Here is an 18821-nt window from a genome sequence, read left to right on the forward strand (position 1 = left end):
TTGACTGGAAAGCTTTCAGCCAAATAGCACGTTAAAATATAAAATTGGAGAACTACATGTATGTGGGCTAGATATCAGTAGTAATTTTAAGATTGTTTTTTCCTTAGTCTTAAGAGTTTGCAAGGATCATTTTTTAAATCTAATGTTTGAGAACTATCTGTGGAAGTCTGAACTCATGGTTCTGTGTTTTCTTTAGAATCAGTGAAAAGAAACAAGACAAATCTATGAGAAACACAGATGTCTTGTGCAAAGACAACAAAGTTTGAAGTTTACACAGTGTTTTTGATGGTAAAAATATTAAATCTTCTATATGAAATAGCAGAAAATATCACATACAATGATGATTCTAATCTGGAGCCTTAAAACATTATCGAATCAGCTTGTTATCTTAAGTACTCACTGGATTTAGGGGATGTGATCTCTGCTCTGTGTCTTTGGCTGAGTTTTGCATATTTTCTCTGCCATGCATTGTATGCAAGAAGCCCATCAAAGCAGCAGTAATGTCAGTAGGCCCATGATTGTGTGTATAATACTAATCAAAATATTAAAAGCTTTGAAATACTGCAGGAAAAAAAACCCAACCTTTTTCCTCACTCGCTCTGCATCAATTAAAATAAATGTTGTGGTCCAAGTGCCTGGTGCTGGGAATATTTGTGTAGAAGTCATGATTTTCTCCATCAGCGAAATATTTTTTTTTTCCTTTCATTTGTGTTTTTCTAAATTGCTAGTTCTAAAATTCAAGAAAATAGTCTGCGTTAGAAATTTCCACCAACATTTGTTTCAAGTAAGTGAAGAAATCGCTTTGTCTACCACATAAATCGTATTACAATGTATAAATTCATTACTGCTCATATGCAACAAGCTACAAATCATGTGTGGTATTGATTCCTTTTTAGGTTCAGTTTTGTAAAAATGAAAAGTATATTTTAAAGAATGTGTATTTTCTGTTTCGTTGTGGATCCTGGAGCTAAGCTGCTGCTGAACTTCTTATGGTATTATTGAAATAATGATCTTTGTATTTCTATTTGATGCTGTTAATGGACAACATTGATACAAACTGTTGGGGATAAAGAAAGTAAGTATCCTTTGGACTGCTGTATCTTAAGGAAGTGTTATCTTTAAAAAAATTAATAAAAACATCTTCAGTGACAGGTTTGGGTTTTTTGCATACTGTGCCTTTGGTAGTCAGCACTGGTAGGAATGTTCTTTTAACCTCTCTTGAAGTTTTGAATTAATTTGGCTTCTTGATGATGGACTTAATGCAATTCTCCTTGATTAGCTAGAGAACTAATTCATGGTGATTTTAGTCTTCCATAAGTAATTTAAAAAACATTTTGCAGTATTTTTTCCTAGGGAAGTCTAGAAAGTTGGTCTACCAAACCCATCTTAAAAAAACTGGGCCCTAAATCGCATCCTAGAAACAAATATTCTATTTTGTTATTACAAGAGGAATTCTGTGCTTTTCTGTAGAACAATATAAACACTCTAATGTGGGTAGAAAGCACCTGTTTTGAACTCTGAACAGCCATAATGGAAGGAATTCTGATAATAAGTAGAAGTAACGTGCTTGATGTTGTTGTTTCTGACAGTGTTTTGAAACTTCAGACTCAGCCAAATTCTGCCATTCAGTATTAGAGACTGAAAAAGTATTAATTAGGTTTCATCAACAATGTTCAGTTAGTTGCATTCATTGCCTACTATAGACCAACTAGAATAAGCATCAGATGAGAGCTTGTACAAAACTTCAGGTATGAGAATTGAGTGTGTTGTATGGGATTCTGTGCAACTGCAGGTACAAACGGCATGTTTCGAGATGTTTTCTGCCAGTTTTTTTATTGGTCTTTGTCTATGTTGCACAACTTCTGGAAAGGTTTTTCCTTTTTGTATTTCCAAATGGGCTCCATAGAAGTTTTGGGAAGTCAGAGCATAATGTGAATTAATATTCTGGACCCAGGTTAACACTAGTTATGAGATATTCTTAGCTGTTGTTACTGAGGCAGTAAAGCAGAAAAAGAATGTTTGTACAAATGTCTTTGTATGAGTCATCAAAATGCCATGATTTTAGCCAATAAGTGGGTCTTTTTTTTATTTGTCATACTAGTTTTAATACTGGCAAGCATTCAGTTCTTGCCATCAGGAGTGTATGCTGCATTGCCAGCTCCTCATTATCCTTACCTGCTGCCCTGCTGCTTCCAATTGCAAATGCAACAAACCATCTGCATTCAAGTATCACTTGCTATTTTTTGAACTTGGTACTGCTTAGAAGTGCTGTCCTGAGAATATTGGTTAGTTCTGTACAGCAGCTGTACTGATTCTCATTTTCCCTAGGGTGAGTGTTGAAACTGGGAATGGATGATTAATATGTAGAGCAAGTAATTTCCTTTGTAAATACATTTCTGTCTTCTGACAAGATTGACAATAATGTGTGTGCTGCAAAAGGACTTCTTCAGATGTTATAACCTTCCAGTTTCTTAGAAGCAAGGATACAGAGAATGGTGCTATTTAACAACACGTTGGTGTGTCCTGGTTGTGGCTGGGACAGGGTTAATTTTTGTGGTCTGTACCAGCTCACTATTCTGTACTACCTCACATCTTTGTGAGAGGAAGGGAGTCTCTTCCAAGGAGAAGGGGTTCCTTCTGGGTGAGAAAACTTGGTGGAAGGAGCTGTCTGGTATTGGCTGTTGTAGGGTTTTTTTCCATGTGAATAGTTTCTTTTCTTGTACTCTGTTGTTGGTACTGTTGCCACTACTGTTCATTTTCTTATCTCATTGCTGTTTCCAGTGAGCTGTTTTTACCTCAACCTGTGATCTTCACCTTTTGTGCCTCCAATTCTCCACATCTCCATCCTCCTGCAGCAAGAAGGGGGAGGGGAAGGAGCAAGAGAGGAGTGTGGTTTGGAGAGTCTTGGTGGGGGCACTGAACTGGGGGAGTACCATTCCCAAACCATGACACAGTGCCATTTCTCTTTGAAAAGAAATATTCCATGGAAATATTGCGCTCCATTATTTTTAATGACCCCCCTTTTATGTATGATGTAACAGTTCATTCAGTACTAAAAAACAGGGCTGGATTTCAGACTCAGAAATAATTTTTATATATAAACAATGTGCAAGCTTACATTAGTTGCATTTTCATTGCAAACATCTGATCACAAGCCTAGGGAGGTGTGGAAAGTGAGAGTTGTTTTTTGTGTGAGAGGGTATTCCTTTAGGTTATAATGAAATTGCCTCTTTCTCACGACTGTTCTCCCTTCTCTTATTTACATGTCTCATGTGATTCACTGGCAGTTGTAGCTGAGAAACGCATAATTAGAGGATGGGATATTTTGCTGCTCTTTTATATGTGAGTGTTTTAACTGGGAGTGTAACTGTGGCACTTTTTTATCCATCTTGAAATCATGCTTGAAAAATTTGCTCTGAGATGTGGACTTGCAGGACTTAATGGTGGAATTGGGGGGTGGCCAGAAACACAGCCATGTATGTGGTTGTTAGGGTCTGCAAGCCCATTAGAAGAGAGAGCTGCGTTTGGCAAAGGTGGGAAACTACTGATTTTGTTTAGAGACCACACACTGTTTTCTATGGGCATCTCAAGCAATCAGTGCATCAGTAGTTCTAAATAGCACATAGTGCCAATCGTGACCTGAGTCATTACCAGAGAGCAAGTATAAGTATTATTCACTCTTCTCTCATGGTTATTTCAGTATGACACACAATAGGAGGTGCCTGTCATTCTCTTATAAATTCATAAATACATAGACTTGTATTCACTCCAGAGAGCTTTATTTCCATAATTGGCTTCTATTTTCTGCTGCATCACAGAGTCCTCACTGATTTTTAAAAAAGTAAGAGTGGTCCCCAGTCCAAACATGCGTTTTTACTTTTGGATGCCTGAAGGATCTCGTGCCATGATGTAAGATTCTTGAGCTTTTTTTGTGTTTGTCATACTCTGTTAAAGGATGCAGTGCTGTCTTATGGTAAGAATAAAGGCTGTGCTTTAATCTTGATTATAAAAAAGTTTAGTAAATGGAGAATTTCCTCCATATACATTTTGCTAGTGCTGGGGTTTCTCAGAACTTTCCAAGCAGTATCTGAAAATTCAAAGTCGGATATTGGAGAAGTGACACACCCTAATTCTGATTGCTCTTTAAATACAAATATTTTTCTTTTATGGTCCTTTAAAATAAATACAGTCAGTTCTAACCTTCCTGATGGATTCTGAAACTTTGACTTCTGAAGTGACTGTTGTCTTTTTTATATATATATTTTTTTTTTTTTTTCTTTTGGAGTTCCTGTGGCAGAGCTAATTTGTAATACTTGGATCTCTCAGTAGAGCCTGCTGTCCTTTATGACAGTTAATTTTGCTCAGGCTGCCAAAGTTATTACCCAGGTGTCATTGTGTCATAACATCTCCCACGTGCTTCCATCTCTGTCGGGGCAGCAACCTCCAGTATCAAGTCAGCCTCTCGGCAGCAAGTAGCCTTGTGCATTTTGCATGCTGCAGAGTAACTGGTGCCCTAATCTCTTATTCGAAGTTTCTCCAAAATGCTTATATTTTCTTTTCATTAATCTAAGGCTAAATTCAGAAACTTTATATTATGTTTCTCAAAGCACAAGTATTTGACAGTAACATACCCGTTGTTGAGAACTGGTCATTTTGAGAGACCTTAGTAAATCATGTGGATTTAAAAGGATTTGCTGACATCTGAGATGCGTGCTGATCATAATTAGATTACATCTTCATTTTTCATACCCTTTTCATTACTTTTTCTTCTGTAACCATTCTTTATGCAAGTGGCATGTCTGTTAGTAAGCTATCAAATAGTTGATTTTTCAGAAGAGCTGAAAGTTTAATGCTTATATGCGTGCTTGTTTTTCTGAATTACTATTTTTTGATCCAAATGAATTTTCAGTTTCAATTTTTGTTTCAGTGTATTCCTGCACTTCGTTGCAATTTAGTTGTCATTTTTTTAACATATAGTAGACATGAAAAGAAGAAAAGGCTGAATAAAAGAATACTTAACTTGTATCAAATGTAAACTTTGATGCTACATACAAATACAAATTTACATATGCTTGCATACCTATGGCAATTCTGGTTGCTACTGAAACACTTAGAACAGTATTTTTGGGATCTAGCAGGCTGTTCAAAATTATTTTATACCAATCCTGGGGTTGCATTTGGATAATTATAGGCAATTACCCAAAGGTCTTTAAGTAGCTTGCAAACATTACACAGTCTATAGTCTTTATGAGGCAATGATATGTGTGTTTGTGAGGTACCTGTAACTGTTTTATAAATGGGTACTTGCACATTGCATGGTAAACTAGAAAGAAAGCAGTGAGTGGAATCAAGAGTATTAATTTGCAATAAACAGTTCCAGTCATTCAGTGCTACTGCCTCCTGAGGTTACATTTTGGAATTTCAGTGGTGTCCTACTGGAATCATCATTTCAGATTATGATTCATGCAAGGCTTTCAAAGACCTTACAGTGCTGAGAATAAAATGAGCTCCTAACACTATAATTGGAATCAATGCTCTTGAACATTTCTGTAGTGGCCCCAAGGAACTTGCTGGATCTCCCCAGCTGGTGGCTGACCGTGGCTTCCATTGGAGTCCATCAGTAATGGGATTGAATCCTTCCAGCTGGCTACTGGTCCGTATCACAAGCCACTCAAGGGTGTTAGGGCTAATGCCTTATGCCTTCTAATAGAAGGATAAGAGGTGAGTAAAACAGGACAAGAATGTGCATACATGTCATGTAAAGACCATGGTCTACAAGACCACACAGATAAAGGTAGATTTTACAGACACATTTTCAACCTTACATGAAAAACCTCGAGGTAGGAAACTGAATACAAATTTTGCCAGTAAATATCACTCTGTATTTCTTCTTTTTTCTTTTTTTTTTTTTTTGGCCACCCATGCATGCCAGTCCTCCTTTCTAAAATACAGTTCCAAGAAAAACTGACTTTTGAAGACTTAGTGTGGTTTGGAAATATCGCTTTGTTTTCCTGACTGAAGTAGTGTTTGGACTCTGATGTCTTTTAGCAGTGTGCAGATTTGTGAGGTTTTTGAGTGTTGTGTGAGCTGTTAAATCTGAGAGGCCCAGTGGCAATGAGGATGTGGGCACTCCTCTCTTCTTCTCTGGTACTGTCTTCCTAGTGCAACAGACTGACAGTGGAGAGAGGGCAAAACTGTCTTGGAGGCAGACCTGATTCTGGGTTATAATGGAATTGGAAATGTGTACACATAATTGTGTCCAATTATTTTTGGTGTTGTCTGTCAGCCAGCATTCTTCAGATCCTTCTGCTGAGAACAATTCCAGAATTTGATCTTATGTTGCTGTTTAAAACCTTGAACCATTTTCTCAGGTTAAGACTTCTCTTATTTTGGTCCTTACATGGCTTTTTTCATTGACACCTATTTTAACTTCCACTTTTCATTCTCAAAACACGGAAACGAGGATCTTACTTCCTTATGCTCTTTTCTGAATTTCTGTATTTGCTCCCCATGTCCTAGTAGTTTATATTCAAGCTTCATATTCTTATCCTGGTGCCAATCAACAATCTCACTGCTCACAGAGTTTGAGGCAGAAGGTGCAGTAAGACCATCTGGGTTGACCTGTAAGTCATCACTCACCACACTGCCTTTCTTTTCAGTCCAGTGGCTTCTAACTTGACTGCATCTTCTATAATAATACCCAGTCTTGTTGAAAGACAAGATGTACAGAACCAACTGCTGTCCTTTTTGACTTCTGCCAGAGGTTAACCACTGTTACTATTAAAAATGTCTGCCTTATTTATACTTTGAATTTGCCTGGCTTTAGATTCCAGTCATTGTTTTTTGTTATGTCTTTCTCCAGTTTGTTGAAGATACATGGCATTTTTCTTCTTGTGTAGGTGCTTGTACATGTTAATCAAATCCACTTTTTGTTCCTTCTTTTAGTAAACTAAACAGATTGATCTCCACGTTTTACCAAAAGACATTTTCTCCTGACCTCAAATAACTCATGTGGTTCTTTCTGCACCATTTTCAGTGTTTTAACATGGTTTGAAACATAAGAACACCAGAATGAAACAGTATTTTAGCATCTGTCTGTGTCTGCGTACAGGTAAAATTGCCCTACCCTCTGTCCCCATTTCTTACTACATACCCATCTATATATACAAAAATTACATTAATTCATTTTGCCCCAGCAGCATGCTGAGAACTAATGTCCACTCTGTCCCTTTAAACCTTTTCGGAGGCTGCTTTCAGGGAAAAAGTTGCCTTGGTCCTAGTGTTTAACTGTGTCAAGTTGTGCCAGTGTGTTTTTTGTTCAAATGTACCTAGTTTACTCAGCAGTCCAGTCATATGGACTTTAGTAAGCTCTGTATGACTTTATTCTCTTCACTATTTTTCATGTCTCAAGGCTTTGTGTCACTTGCACATTGCACTGGAAATTTATATGTATTTCAAACATGAAAATTGCAGTGACTTTAGGCCCAGTATCAGTTCCTATAGACTCCACTTACCGCAGAATCAGAGAATGGCTAAGCTTGGAAGGGACTTCTGGAGATCAGCTGTCCAACCCTCTCTCTCAAGCAGGATCATCTCAAGCAGGTTGCACAGAACCATATTCAGATGACTTGCAAGTATCTTCAAGAGTGGAGATGTCACTACCTCACTGGGCAACTTGTGTTAGTGGTCAGTCACACTCTGAAAAGGTCTCTCCTGAAGTTCAGAGGGAACCTCCAGTGTTTCAGTTTGTGCCCATTGCCTCTGGTTCTGTCGCTGGCCCCCAGTGAAAGGAGCCTAGTTCTATCTTCTTTGCACCTTCCCTTCAGCTATTTGTACATATTGATGAGATTTTCCTTGAGTCTTCTCTTCTCTAGGCTAAACAGGCACGGCATTCTCAGCCTTAGTAAGGGAAATGCTCCAGTACTGTCATCACCTCCACGGTTCTTTGCTGAGCTCTCTCCAGTTTGCCCATGTCTCTCTTACACTAAGAAGTCCAGAACTGGACACAGTACTCCAGCTGTGGCCCCAATATTCTTTAGTGGAGGGAAAGAATCACCTCTTTTAAGGTGTGTCCTTACACACATTTGCATTTGTCACAGAGAACAACTCAGAAATTCTTTGAGCAGTCCTTTTGTATTTGACTTAATGTGTTTTTGCTTATTTTTCTTACCATTGTCACCCCCTCCATTTCACTAGTGTAAGAAGCTCAAGTGGTCATCTATTCACAAGGTCCATAGACTCATCTTACAATGCTCTCTTTTCTCTCAAATTTTCATTAAAATATATGTTTATGTGAAAGCCAGCAGAAACCAACATATGGCATTTGTACTTGTTTAGCTATTCGTTTAGCTTTTAATTAAAATACTTTTTGATGAATAGTTGCTTTTGGGATGCATCATACTGTAATAATGACTACTGTTAAGCTTTGTGCTAGAAACTGTACATGGTTATATGCATTTGGAATTAATGTATAATATTTAGCCCTTCCATTTTCTTTAGCTTGGTGATCTATACTTAAACCTACTGTTATTCTTTTGTACTAATAGAATAGGGTTGTGAAAATTTTTGAATATGTGCAGAAACTGTTAACATGATACTTCAGGTGCTACATGTTAAACACATAGAAAAAAAGGAAATTAATCCCATTGTAGAGTGAATTGGATCCAGTTTTTTATCTATGGGGGGGTTTTGTCGCTATTTAGATCCTCATTTGACTTATGAATTTTAATGTTTGTGTACTCTAGTGCTCTCTTCTATTTGTAAGAGTGCTGTAGAGTGCAAGTTAGAATCCATTTGTATTTATCTAGATTTAAATTATCACTGTGACTTAGGACTTTGAAGATGAAAGAAATTGCTGAGACACAGAATCTACTCCTTAACAGTAGTCAATAGTGCTAAACATTTAATTGATATAATAAAATTTATTTTTCTCAGCCCTCGATAGAACTAACATTGTCAAATTCTTTATGACCCTAGACTTGCAGTCAGTGATTGTATACTGCTTCTTCAAATTACTTCAGTTGCAGTTGAGTGAAGTATCTTTTCACGCTGTGTGTCCTGAACCAATACATATTATCCCCACTCTTGCTCTGTGAGTGTTATAAGTTGCTGTTTTGGGCAAGCTATCCCCTGTGTAGCTGTCCATGAAGCTCCTTGTAGAGAGCTGCAGAGGGAAATGTAGCTGAACTTCTGGCTCTTGCCTTTACATGCTCTTGTGTTTGCCACTGATTTGCCATTAAGAAGCGTTTCTTTAGATGCAAAGAAGAAAAGAGCAGCTGAGAGGGATATGCAGACTCAGAAGTAAAGTATAATATTGAATTCTATTTCTTTTAATTTTTCTCTCTCTAGATTCCCTCTGGCCAAAGATTCGTGTTCCCCTGAAAGTTGTTAGGACTGCAGAAAATAAACTTAGCAACCGCTTCTTCCCTTATGATGAGATTGAAACAGAAGCAGTGTTGGCTATTGATGATGATATCATTATGCTGACTTCAGATGAACTCCAGTTTGGCTATGAGGTAAGAGAATTGGTTTTTTCCCCATCTCTTAGGCTGTCCAGTTCAACATTGTATATGTATATAAAGTGGAGGAACCACTGCCCAGTCTGTTGATTCAGATTGTTACATCTCTCTTTACCGTAGCAGTTCAATGCTGACTGAAATAGTTTTACAGATAGTCATTTACTGAAAATCCTGCCAGCTAAGAAGTTCTCAGTAACTGGCATAGGAGTGCCAAGAGACTCCAGAAAATGTATGTAATTAGTGTAGTGGAAGCAGTCTGAAGACTGAACTGCATTCTTCTTAACAGCTTCAGTTTTCAGATAAATCAGAAGTGCTAGCCAAATGAACGTGTCTTGATAGACAAGACAAGTTTCAGAGATTAAGTGGTGGGAACAGAGGAGGCCTCTTGAGGACATGCCAAAATAAGGTGGAGTGCAATGAATAGAAGAACTGAAGAATTTCAAGGAGGGGACACATGGATCATGTGCTTGAAATGGCAAAACAGCTGCTGTTGTAATGAGGGTATGGGCAAAAAGAAAGTTTGTCCAAATCAGTTACCCATGGCGGTACAAAGAGGTGACAGTCTTCATAGGTACTTGAATTGTTTGTTAAAAGTACACTTACAGCAACACTGTTGTCTTCCTTCCAAAACTCTGTTTCGAATTAGGTAATTTTTGTCTTCCATTTGTATTTGAGTGTATGGCACAGTCCATGATCGAACATTACTGTTATATGTGTGTATTTAAGACAAAAATGCTGTATTTGTAAATAAATCAGAAACATTAGAAATGTAATACCATATTTTAAAAAAGCTTTGAATTATTTAGTCACACCTGTACATGCATTATCAACAGCAAAAAACCACTGGGCTTTGTATGTGAGAGCTAGAACATGAAACTGTTACCTAAGTTGAATGAAATTATGAAAACTGCTTCTCTAAGGTGGAGAAAGCGAATGAATTGTGGTAGTTGTCCAATTTTTAGCAATCTTAAGTGCAGTTAATACAGGATGATATTTTTAAAAAATATGTTGGAAGTATTTCTTTAACATATGTACATGTGTAGTAAAAAATTGCTCTTTCTCCCTCTCGAGTCAAAGAGACTGTTAGCAAGTAACAAGCTTTTGGACTCCAGAAATGTCATGTGATGATGTAGGTATGCTGAAGTAATAACAAAGATGTTAAGTAGTGGAGACAGGGGTTTAATCTATCATGTGTGTCTCCAGAAAGGAAATACTTCCCTTGCCAGGTTAAGAGTAGTGGGTTAATACATGAAGTGTAAAAGATGGAATGAAGAGAAGACAACTGAAGGAAGGGGGTTTGGCTACATAGACCTTCTCTATACTTAATGTTGTCTACACTGAATGTTTTAAGCATTGTACTGCAACAGCAGAGCAATCCAGTGCTGGCAGTTCTGCAAGCTGACTTACTTTTGCCTGTGTTGGTGCTTATAACTACTAGTTTTGAGGGTGATTTGATGGAATGAAAGATAGCAGATCCATAATGTATGTGCATGCTGCATAAATCCTTGCTCCATTTGCAGTTTGATTTCCATTTTCATAAAGCTGTCTCAAAGTGACTAAGAGTAAGGAGTGACTTACCAAAGTCACCTAAGTGACTGTGTAAGTGGTTCCAAATGAATTGCTGCTACTGGCAGAGCAGGCTTGAAGGGCTTTGAAGCAGAGATTCTAACTGCAGCTGAGTTCCAGCTGTGTCAGCCAGAAGTTGTGAGAAGCAGAACCTTGGTTTTTGTGTATCTGAGCTGTTAATTTGAACACCCTCAATGGACAATATCTTTAACATCACATATATTGAGTCTGGTCACTCACACTGAAAGGGGTTATCCTCATGAAAAACAAAAATACAGCGAAAAAAATTTGATGTGAATTCCGCTGTAGTCGGTGCAATTAGGGGATAATTGGGACTTGCAGCTGTTCATCCCCTAGGATAAAGTCCAACAGGTCTAGGAGTTTGACTGTGCTGGCTCATTTATTGGCCATGTGCCTTGGTTGCAGGGACTATCTGAATAATAGTCCTGATATTCTGTGCGTGAATGTAACTGTTTGGACATAAGATTGTTTAGTTTGGCAGACTGGAAACTATTTATTTTGCAGTTTGTTGCATTTTATTATAAATCCTATTTTGATTCTGGGAATTCAGCTTACTGAACAGTAACATTGATGGAAAATTAAAGTGCCATATTGAGAAGATAGTTGAGACAAACATATGAGAAATTTGAATTCTTATATTTTGAGTTTGGCTTCCCCCATCTCTGCCCCTGCTCCAGTAAATTAAATGAATAGAAATGTCTTTGAATACAGAAGCAGAGCAAATTATTCTAGAAATACACAATTTTCCTCGTATAGGGGGTGGGTGATGTAATTCCTACTCTCTGGCACAGAAATCAGGGGCTGAAGATTGATCTTTCCTGTCCTTGAGTGTCTGTGACTTGCTTGACAGGCCTGAGCTGGCTCCCAGATGTTTAAATTGTCCTCAGTCTGTGATAATTTATTTATCTGTTTATGTGTTGTACCAGAAAAGTATCTCTCAAACTCTTGACTCATTTGCAGGGGAATCCAGAGGGAACAGTAGCAGCATATAATGTTACCAGAAAGTTTTCTTTTAAAAGTAGGTCTGCTTCTGCTTTGGTCGTATGAAGGGCTGGAAACGTGACATTCAGTAATTTTCTTTTCTCTTCTGACATCCTTGAAACTCTACATTTAAACATGTGGCAAAACCCCCTCTGTCACAGACTTGTCTGAATGTATAGAGCAAGCCTAAAAAAAAACCCCAGAAAACTTTGATCTCTGTACACTTTCAGCCATAAAAAATTATAGTAACACTCAAAGTGTCAGACATTTTTTACTTGTTAAAAGTGAACTATTATGGTATACTGATTTATGACCTTGCATAAATCTATTGGAGCAAGCAGAAAAATAGTCCCTGTGTGCTGCTGTATTAAGGTAGCAGAAGAATACTCATGACATTCTGACTTTGAAAAAAAAATTTCTGTTAAGTTACATGAATTGGGACGCGGTAAAAAAAATGTTATGTCTAGATAATTTTTTTCCCACTTACTGAACTTTGTTGTTCACAGAGAAAGTATCAGAGAGACCCAAGAAATGGAACAAGTATTTAAATTATCATAATCTTAAAAAGTTAAAGCAGAACCATTGGCCACCTCTGAAGTGTTTGGCGTTTGAATACAAGACTGAAGTCAAGCACTGTAGCATTCCCACCTCTGTGTCTCAGCTGGCCTCAAGGCAGATGGCTTAGCATTAAGTAATTTCTTATCACATACTTATGCAGTACTTTGCCCTTACTGAGTCAAAATATTTTTATTAGAGCAATAATAGAAATAGTCTAAATGGGGATTATTGCTCTGAGCCTGTTTTTCGTTCATAGAATGTACGGTTTGGTGCATTGCTAAGTTTGCATTTTTTCTGTTGAAAACTTTCGGCCTTCTCTTGATAGATGATCTTATTCTGTCTCAGAATTGTTTTTCAGTGCTTCATGACTCTGGCATTCTTCAAAAAAAAATCTACTCTCAGTTGAATTGCATACTTTACTAGGCTGAAATTTTCATGAAGTTTGAATGCCTTCTTCAGAGGAATTCTTCCTTGCTCATTTTGCATTCCTTTGTAGGAGCAATACTGTAACTCTAACAAAAGAATTATTCACTGCTGGCCACATTCAAAGCTCTTCTTCAAATTGAAGATATTTTACAAAATACATGTGTGCAAAGCATCATGTGTCTTTTAAAGGACTCTGTGTTTATATTTTGCTTTATTTTTTTAGTAATAGCACAAGACATTCCTTTGAGGACTGCGGGAGAATTAAGAGTGGATGGGGCTCTGGAAAGCAGAAGGAGTACTGATGGGTTGTGTTTCTTTTCATTTGTAGAGGATAGTCAGTGTTTCATTCTTAAAATGTTGTCATGGTAGCTTTGGAAATGCCGACTATTTTTCTGTTCATTAAATTGCTGAAATTGCATGTGACTTAATATAGTCTACTGAATTTAATGCATAAATTATGATGTTTGAGAATGTTTTGTAGAAGGAAATGCTTATCTGTCCTTCTGGCTACATGAGAATTTGCTGTTCTGATGGCACAGCAAATTGCACAGAATAGTTGAGGCTGTGAGGCAGAAAGAACTCTGGAGAGATGAGACTAGAGGGTGTTTTAGCTATGCTGTGTATGTCACTTGGGAACTTGACTTGGAAACAAAATTACTATCATTTTCTTTTGGTTTTCCTTACAAGGCTTTTAGAAAAACTACTAAGTCAGAACTTCTGTTTGACATTTCATCTGGGAGATGCTTCGTCCAAAAATATTTATCTTCAGGGTTGACTAGCAGAGTCTTTGGAATGACTTGCCTGCAAAGAAGCATACCTCCTCTTCACTTGGCAATATGTTCTTCCTTGGATGTGTCTCTTACCAGTATTAAATCAGGCCATCCTTCTTAGTCTGAGAAAGCTAATAAGATCACTGGCTAAAATGGAATGCATTCCTAACAGACTAATAAATTATAGGCAACCATCAAACAAGAAAATGGACAGTAGTACAAAATAGAGAGTAGTATTAGAATCATTACCACTATTTTTATTCTCAAAGCTTCCTTATAAGCTGTAGCTGTATATATTAATTTTGGCACAAAGCATATTTATGGATCTGGGCAATGAGCTGGATGCAGCCATTGGGAGCCTTTCCAGGAATTACCATTGAATGTGCTAGTGGTGAACATTATGAAAAAGCGAAGCTTTTCCACTGATTTTGAAAGCATTACTTTAAAAAGGAATCTTTGTTCAAAACACCAAAGTTATTTTTCAGATGCATTGAACTGACAATTTTCAGAGGCCAGGAAATTTTTTTACAGGGTGGAGTTGATATTTAGAGTGACGCAAAGAAATCTGTATCAGTCATGTGCATTATAGTTGGCTTTTATTTTATGTCATTTGGACTCTTGAAGATGACACCAAGGGCAAAACTATAAGGGATATGAATCCAGGGTTCTGTGTTGAGAAGGCACTGCAGTCCCGTGGGAAGCAGTAGCTGACTTTAATCTTTCTTTCAGCTGCTGTTAATATGCATGCCATTTCCTCTACAAGAATTCTTAGCCCAGTACGGTGCAGATCTGTAGTGTTCTGTCAAATGCTTTGTTGAGCCTCAGTAGCTTATGTGGTGGTGCCTTCCAACAGCTGGGAGATAGACATTTTAATATTCAGGTTTAAAACGAAATCATTAGTTTTTTGAGTCCTGGAGAGTGAGGAATAAAATTTTGAGTGTCATACATTTAGTTTTGTGTTCTTTATTAAGGATTTTTACATTGTGTCAAGATAGATATCTCAAGCCCTCACTGGCTTTCCTGCCAAAAGTCTGTATTGTTTTAATTAGCTTATGGCACCGACTTTTAATTGTCCTGTGAATCCTCTTCCTTCAGTTCCAAGTTATCTGCTTTCAAGAACCCTCTGTGTTGGAGTGTTGTCATATCTAAATACTGTCCCAGTGCTTGTGCCCTAGAACTGTCTAGAAAGATTGATTTCTGGATAAAATACAAGTCGAGGAGTCAGAAGATCTGGTTCCCATTCTTGTTTCCTGTATGATTTTTGGCAGGTTTCCTCATCTGGACGATTGAAATAATAACTGCTCTCATCATGGGATTCTGAAGCTGTATTAACTGACAGCAATAAAATGTGTTGAGATGTATAGATGAAAAGGTATATACAGTAATGCAAAATCACAGAAATGTAGATGCAGAAGCAGTAACTTAAAGCTGATTGTTTTATCATATTTACTTTGACAGAATACTTGCATAGAGTCCTTACAGTGCAGGCTTCCCAACTGAAATGCTCTGACATGTAAAACGTGCCCAAAGTGAACTGCTGATGAAGTGATGTTTGCAGGATGGTGGAATTCCAGATAACACTTTCTTTTACTGTACATTCAGCTGTAGGGTTCCCTTGTCTGTTGCACAGACAAAGGAGATTGTGAAGGGATCCTTGGGGATTTTTGAGATCCTTTGTTCCTGTTGTTGATCTTGCATACAAAAATTTTGTTGTGTATGCATCTGTTTGTTTATACACTACCAACCTAAACTGGAAACTCTTGTAACCTAAATGTGTTAGAAAGTCAAGACTTATTCTTCCAACAGACCTAGCAGTTATTTGGATTAAGAGACAAATTTTGAATAATTTCTCTGCAAATAATGCAGACAAACGGCATCTAGCAAACAAATAGCATTCAGACCCCTCTAAATAATTATAATCCTTCCTCTCTTTTTCTCTAATGCAAAAATTGTCCATTATTTAATGTGGCCAGCCGTGTGGAGAACTGGGGTTGCGTTAATGATGCCCTTCTCCGTGTTCTTGTCTACTGTATTTGATCCTGTAGTCAGCTATAAAATAATGTATGGAGTGACAAGGATGGTATCTTGATTGTATCCAGCTGTCTGGAACAAGTCAAGGGCAAAGAGGCCTTCCATGTAGCCAAGCACCCACTAAAGAATACCAGAAATATTAAAATTTAAGCCAGTTCCTGACAAAGGAAGCTGGTTGGTTAGATCCAAAGCCAGCTGTGAAAGTAGTTAGGTTGTAGTCATATCTACTGAAGTTAACATCAAAAGTTTCATTTTAATCATGCTTGGGTTTAGTTAGGGTTAAAATCTTTTTAAATAGTCATTTGTATTTCTCTATAACAATTATTTTAGTATTCCATTAATGGCCTTTTGCTCTGGGACATGGCTTCTCTGAGTTGTAGGGTCCTTCCACAGCAAGCTTGTGGTTTTTTGTACTTCTTCCTGGCAACTTTTTATTCCAGGAATTTGGACTTAGGAGAATTTAAGTGATCTTTGCCCCACTGAAACTCTACCCTCCCAAAGCAGATGTGTTGCATTTGCTTTCTGTGCAAGCCTGGTTAACAGCATGTCACATTTTTTTTCTCTTCAGGTCTGGCGTGAGTTCCCTGACAGGTTGGTTGGATATCCAGGCCGCCTGCATCTTTGGGACCATGAGATGAACAAATGGAAATACGAATCAGAATGGACCAATGAAGTCTCAATGGTGCTCACTGGGGCAGCCTTTTATCACAAGGTAATATACAACTTGTATTAATGTACAATGTGTACATTAAAAAATATCTATATGTGTTTCTGTCATTGTTCCATCACTTTTTGTGGTGCTATGATTATGCTCTTTAGAACGGAGAACCAATTGCAAACTTTCCCTGGACCTCTTTCAGTTGCTGTGAAAACCAGTGATTTGTCTCTGCCTCTAAAATAAAATCATTACTTACCTGTATGATCTTACAAAACTCTTGCTAGTTTGCATGACCTGAAAGTACGTAGCAAATTTTGCAGTGAATGTAGCTTTGTAGCTAGCAGGTTCAGAAAAGAAAACCAATTTAAACGAAATTTGTGTGCTGGTCAGGAAAGGAATAATTATGCAATTTAGCACCCAAAAATTATTTTCTATCTGCAGTATCATTTAACTGCCTTCAAACAAGAACTGCCGTTCCATAACTGAAATATTTAGTCTTGCAGTTACTGTGTCTGTATTTAAAATTATCTTCTTTCTCTCTCTCTCTTCTCTGCAGTATTTCAACTATCTTTACACCTATAAAATGCCTGGAGACATCAAGAATTGGGTGGATGCGCATATGAATTGTGAAGATATTGCCATGAATTTTCTCGTAGCAAATGTCACTGGCAAATCAGTCATTAAGGTGGGACTTTTCTGCTGTTTATGTTTACATAATTAAAAAACATGAGATACATACTTAAATTTATTCAGTAGGCTTCAATGTATTACTTAATCCTCCTTTTTCTCTCATTTTACCCCAGTATGGTATCTTGTTCTTCTTCCATGGTAGAAAAGCCCCTCTAGTAAAATTTTTATGTTAACTGGGAACAGAGAATTGTTTTTTACCAGCTGTTTCTGGTGGCTATTTTAGCCATGTAGATGAGCTATAAAGAAGATAATTTAAATGACAGCTGTACATATGTGTGTATATGTACATGCCCACATACATATATTTTAACTATTTGAGATCTCTAGAGGAAAGAAATTGCCAACTGTCCACAGCTCACTCTATCATTGCCTGACAACAGCTGATTTATAGGAATGTTAATTGCAAGAACGTTAATTGCAAGATCAGCTTTAAATGAACTTTTTATCCCTGAATTAATTTCCTGACATGTTTCGACACGTTTTCAGGTCTAGACATTCACTCCGTACATTCATTTCAAAGTGTGTCAACTCGGAATGAGATTTAGAGGCCACCAGGCATTACTTCAATTAGCAGGGCCCATTTTCCCATCTGTCCATCATCATTTACTGGGACTGGTGGCTGCATTTCCTGGAAAAGTCTTTAGAAGATAAAGTGTGTGCTTTTGCTGAAGCAGTCTTTTGAGCTGTATGAGGGCACAGCAGAGTAATTTGGCACCTCTGTGCGATTCGGAGAGTCTTGCAGAGTTTGCCAGTCAGCCCTTAACCAAAGAGAGCAAAAGAGCGCCGGTTGGATTAACGTTACGGGGAAGTATGGGAAGCTATATTTCATCGCTGTTATGGCTGCAAGAACAAATGGTGTTTATACAGGGACCTTGGCAGTGAGAAAACAGTCATTAAACAGGAATTAAGGAGCTTGTCATCGCCACTTCTTTTCAGTTACAGAAGGAAAAAACCCTCCAAGCCGTTTTTATTGGGCCCCTGTGAATTTTTGCAGTCAGCTGGGCCAGATGGAGCTGAATGGAGGAACAGAGTGGCTTTTTTTTTGTACACCCCCTCTTTTTGAGACAGCTCAGCTTACACTGCAGGCATGTTCAGAGGTATTGCGCTGCTCTCTGTGCAAGGAGATTGATGTCCCTTCTGTTGATATTTGATAATATCTGGCGTGCCTTTCTGCAGGTGACCCCACGAAAGAAGTTCAAATGTCCTGAATGCACAGCAATTGATGGGTTATCACTGGACCAGACACACATGGTGGAAAGGTGAGTGACCACTCTTTATTTCTCTGATTGCCTTGTTCTGATCCCTAGAATCTTATCCTGTGTCTCATTAAATTAGGATCAAAAATTATAATGTTTCTATAAATTACTAATTTTGAAAGAATGTTACATGGATTTGGATTTGATTAGCATAAGTCATTCCTACAATGGGTGATGTGTCACTGAAAAATAGACTACTACGAAAAAGGACTTTAGAAAGGTATAATTTTTAACAGCTTTGCTGTAAAGCTTATAGGACACATATATGAAGTTCAGGTTCTTCACAGTATGGTCAGTAATACCACAGTTCTGTTTGGCATGGAATATGAACTGTAATAAGCATGAT

At 37.7% G+C, this 18821-nt stretch overlaps 1 protein-coding gene across 1 annotated transcript in view; it reads left to right on the forward strand.

Annotated features, from left to right (window-relative positions):
• Positions 1-18821, forward strand: part of EXT2 (exostosin glycosyltransferase 2) — a 70630-nt gene that overhangs the window by 45678 nt on the left and 6131 nt on the right. The window contains exons 10-13 of the mRNA XM_008639394.2: positions 9349-9515; positions 16440-16583; positions 17086-17214; positions 18396-18478. Coding sequence (XP_008637616.1) covers positions 9349-9515; positions 16440-16583; positions 17086-17214; positions 18396-18478 — 523 coding nt within the window. The remainder of the gene's footprint in view (positions 1-9348; positions 9516-16439; positions 16584-17085; positions 17215-18395; positions 18479-18821) is intronic.

Source organism: Corvus brachyrhynchos, unplaced genomic scaffold (genome assembly GCF_000691975.1).
Source record: "Corvus brachyrhynchos isolate BGI_N302 unplaced genomic scaffold, ASM69197v1 scaffold115, whole genome shotgun sequence".
NCBI lineage: Eukaryota > Metazoa > Chordata > Aves > Passeriformes > Corvidae > Corvus > Corvus brachyrhynchos.